Consider the following 4,015-nt stretch of genomic DNA (forward strand, 5'->3'; position numbering starts at 1 on the left):
AGGCAGGGACTTGATTACACGAGGGAGCAACAGCTGGGACAGACAACACGATGGAGTCACACGCGAAGGAACAAAGGCAAACACAAGGATCTGAAAAGGAAATAAAGACAAGAGAAAACACAAATAAAACAGACAAGCGGACAGGTTATGTCATTTACATCAGAAACAAATACACAAATTAACCCTTACAAAAGTAGAAACATACACTAAAGATAAAATAGAGGGGATACAAACTAAACAAATAAATAAATAAAAACTTGTCGGCATTTTATCTGTTAGAAAAGAGCAGGAAGAAGTATAAACTTGTTTATGTCTCTCACAGAATATTTATCAGTTGTGTATCATTCAAGTCTGGGATAGATTTAATCAGCTGCTTTTTTTAACAATAACCAAATGATTTCAAATCTGCATTTACTGTACATGTATACTAGTGGTCATTGCTGGACTAACTGTATGACAGCTAACTTCTACAAATAGAGCAGCGTTATGTGTTTTTACTATTCTGAAGCACTCTGGTGGGAACAACCAGTACCAGGGCACCCTTCTGAGGACGAGTTGTTTACGTCTCATTTTTTTTCATTTCCATGCGTCCTGCAGGGAGCTCAAAGCTGCAGGAGAGATCACTATAGAGATCCCAACCAAAGCCTGTGCAGGACAGGAGAACGCCGTTCGCTCTCTGGAGCACGTGCAGGTGGAGGCCAGCATCGAATACACCCGGAGAGGAGACCTGCACATCACACTCACCTCCCCGGCTGGTAAGAGACCTGCACACGTAAATGTGAACACAAGGACACGTGAGCAAATTAACACAATCCTCAAATGATCTGTTCCTTTGGGGCTTCGCCTCAGGCACCACCACGGTCCTCCTGGCAGAGCGAGAGAGGGACACTTCAGCTAATGGCTTCAGGAACTGGGACTTCATGTCCGTTCACACATGGGGAGAAGATCCTGCTGGCACCTGGACCTTAAAGATCACAGACACTGTGAGTTTAAACGCTCTTTAGATTAGACAAACAGAAATTCAAGGGCTTCTAAAGAACTTTGAGGAACACTCAAAGTAAATAACTGCTGTAAATGTATGAAAATGAACAATTCATATGGATAATTTAGTTTCAGCTTTTTCCCTTTGCTGTGAGAGTAAAACCAGTTCCTTTTGACAGTCGGGCCGAATGGAGAACAAGGGGCGGATCTTGAACTGGAAGCTGATTCTCCATGGAATGTCAGAGAAACCGGAGCACATGAAGAAACCTCGTGTGTACATTCCTTACAACGCTGTGCAGAATGACCGCCGAGGTGTGGAGCATATGGATGACATGATGGAGGTGAGGACAAACGGAGGCTGAGGTGCAGATATTGGAAGAATGGAAGGAATTTGTGAGAGTTTCTTGTCTTTAACACTAAACGATAAACAAACATCGAATTATCCTAGTGATAGAATTAGCTTTAATATATTTTAAATGACCCCGCCCCTCGCACAGTGATTGCTGGACATGGGCACCAGCGACCCCCGTGACCCACAATGGAATAAGCAGGTAAAGATAATTGATGGATGGATATTTTAAATGTATTTGAGGCTGCACAAAACTGAATTTTTTTTATTATTGCAATTTTAATGTGCACAAAATCAATACAGCACAAGACTACTTAAACACAACAAACTGTGGACTTTTATATTCCAAGAACAGTGCATTTTTATTTTTCTTGAAAATAGTAAATTTAGCCAGAAAGACCTGAACTGTCCAAAATGGCTTCATCACAGTTGATATAGTCATTTTAATGCTTGTTAATAACGATGCAATGGCACGTTATCCTAAAAACCTTCAGCCCTTGTTAAAATCTACTTGTCACAATGTATTAAGTACCCAGATAATATGTGACCAAAAAGAGCAACTCCAAGATTAGGAAAAATTAACAGTGTTTATTTACAAAATGTGAAATCAACAGGAGAGCAGCTGGGAGGGACTGGAATCCAAGGACAAATGTTAGTATGAAGGTTTTGGATCCTTGATTCTGATTAAATATATTGTTTGTCTCTTACTATCAGAGGAAAAGGTCATCACGTGGGTGATGGTCCACTAGTTCCAGTAGTCATAAACGAGGAGGTCGCAGAAAGGTTGCATAGGTCGGTGGGCAGGTGGCAAGGAACAGCTGGAGGAATCACTAGGAGGTTTTAACGGTGAAACCAGGGAGGTCCAAGGAGGAGCACATTGTCAGTGCAGTAAGCAGATAATGCACCAGCGTCGAACTGAAGTCATCTTCTGCCATTTACACTCCTACAGCTCATTAGGGTAATGGTTCACAGCCTGTTGGAGCAATCTGGTGTCCAAGAGCTGTAGGCAAAAAACTGGAATGCCTACGCTGCTGCTTTTGTCCAAGTTCAAGCAGAATATTTGAATACTACGCTTATTTTTTTAATCACCCACCTTTCATGACGGAGGGGCATCTTATAATTGCTTGTGTGTATGTGAGTATGTAAGCGTTTCTTAAAGGAGTGCTCACATTTTTGTGCATGTCAGGATATTGGTTTTTCAGCTCACATCATTGGTTGTTTCACTAACTCTCTCTCAGACCGGAGACATAATGGTACTTCCTCCAGTTATTTAACAGTCAACAATGGTGTACCACAAGGCTCAGTCTTAGAATCCACCCTCTTTACAATCTACGTAGGTAATGTAGATCAGAGCATCCCTGATGCATCCTTACATTTCTATGCTGATGATACAGTTTATTTATTTGTTTTTAGTTTTCTACATCGCCTTACAACCTAGCTGTTTTTGTTACATTTTTAATACCGTTTTATTTTCACTTGTTATTCTCAATTTGTACGCATCCTTTATGATTGTCTGTTGTTGTCTTTGTTGTCCACTGTTGTCATCACTCTTTGTTAAAACCAGGTCTCTCTTGTAAATGAGTCCCAGAGGCTCAGTGTGATTAACCTGTAGAAATAAAGGTTGAATGAACATTGTAATTACACCATATTGCCTCAGTTTTCCTGGAACCGGTCAACACAGTTAACACCATGCCTCTTTTTTATTACAGGAGCCCACCCAGGCCCGCCCACCTCAGAAGACAGAGGCTGCACCAGCATCTCCTTCAAATTCAAACAAGGAGCCCCAAACCCCTTCAGACTCCCTTTACTCCCCTTCTCTGGCCCTGCTGCGTCTCCTGCAGACCGCCTTCAACCGACAAGGAGCCGCGTCACAGCAGCAGAAGCAACAACAACACACCGCACCGAGGCCCTCCCCCAGCTGGAGGAAGCAGCAGCTGAGCCAGGGCGTCTTTCCAACAAAGTTCCCGGCACAAAAGCTGTACCAAGCTCTGGACTTGATCAACAAGTACAGGGGCCCCGAGGACAGTGTCTACAGCGACTACAGCGACGGCTTTTACAACATCAAGCCGTACAGACACAGAGACGACCGGCTGCTGCAGGCCCTGTTCGAGATGTTGGATGATGCTCGGAAGTGAGCGCCGAGAGAAGAGGCAGGGGGAGGCGGAGGAGATGAAGAAGAGTGTTGGCTTGGGAGCAGAGGAACAAGGCGCAGGATTACAAGGAAGCAAAGAGATGTTACCAGGTCTAAGTGAAAAGGAGAAGATGAGAAATATCTCAAATGCTGCATTTCTGGTCTTTTTCTGATCCATCACCTTTTCTTAATTAACTCTTTCAGTTAATAATTTCAATATGGACCTGTTTAGAGCCCATGTGCTGTAACGTGTACGTTCATGTGTTGAATCTAAAAGCATTTAATCAGAAAAAAAAAAAGTGGTGGTGGGGGGGGGGGGGGGGGGGTGGGGGGGTGTTCTAGTGGCCTGGGCTCTCTTTACTCTACTGCCTGCCCAAGCATGATTAGCCACCTTTAGCAGTAATTTCTATATCTATATTTTATTCAGAGACAATGATTGTGATATGATTTTAAACAGTAATTAAACAATCTCATTTAGTGAATGTCTCAGTACTAACGGGAGACTTACTTCTTTCCCACTGATAATGAATTGATGCTAAAAAGCTACGATTAAA

The 4,015-nt window shown here is 42.8% G+C and overlaps 1 protein-coding gene across 1 annotated transcript in view; it reads left to right on the forward strand.

Annotated features, from left to right (window-relative positions):
- Nucleotides 1-3,584, forward strand: part of pcsk1 (proprotein convertase subtilisin/kexin type 1) — a 17,023-nt gene extending 13,439 nt beyond the window's left edge. Inside the window, exons 11-14 of the mRNA XM_037679183.1 lie at nucleotides 598-755; nucleotides 850-983; nucleotides 1,161-1,322; nucleotides 3,040-3,584. Of these exons, the coding sequence (XP_037535111.1) occupies nucleotides 598-755; nucleotides 850-983; nucleotides 1,161-1,322; nucleotides 3,040-3,465 (880 nt within the window). The 3' untranslated portion in view covers nucleotides 3,466-3,584. The remainder of the gene's footprint in view (nucleotides 1-597; nucleotides 756-849; nucleotides 984-1,160; nucleotides 1,323-3,039) is intronic.
- Nucleotides 3,585-4,015: the final 431 nt, after the last annotated feature.

Source organism: Nematolebias whitei, chromosome 7 (genome assembly GCF_014905685.2).
Source record: "Nematolebias whitei isolate Nwh7 chromosome 7, NemWhi1, whole genome shotgun sequence".
Taxonomy (NCBI): domain Eukaryota; kingdom Metazoa; phylum Chordata; class Actinopteri; order Cyprinodontiformes; family Rivulidae; genus Nematolebias; species Nematolebias whitei.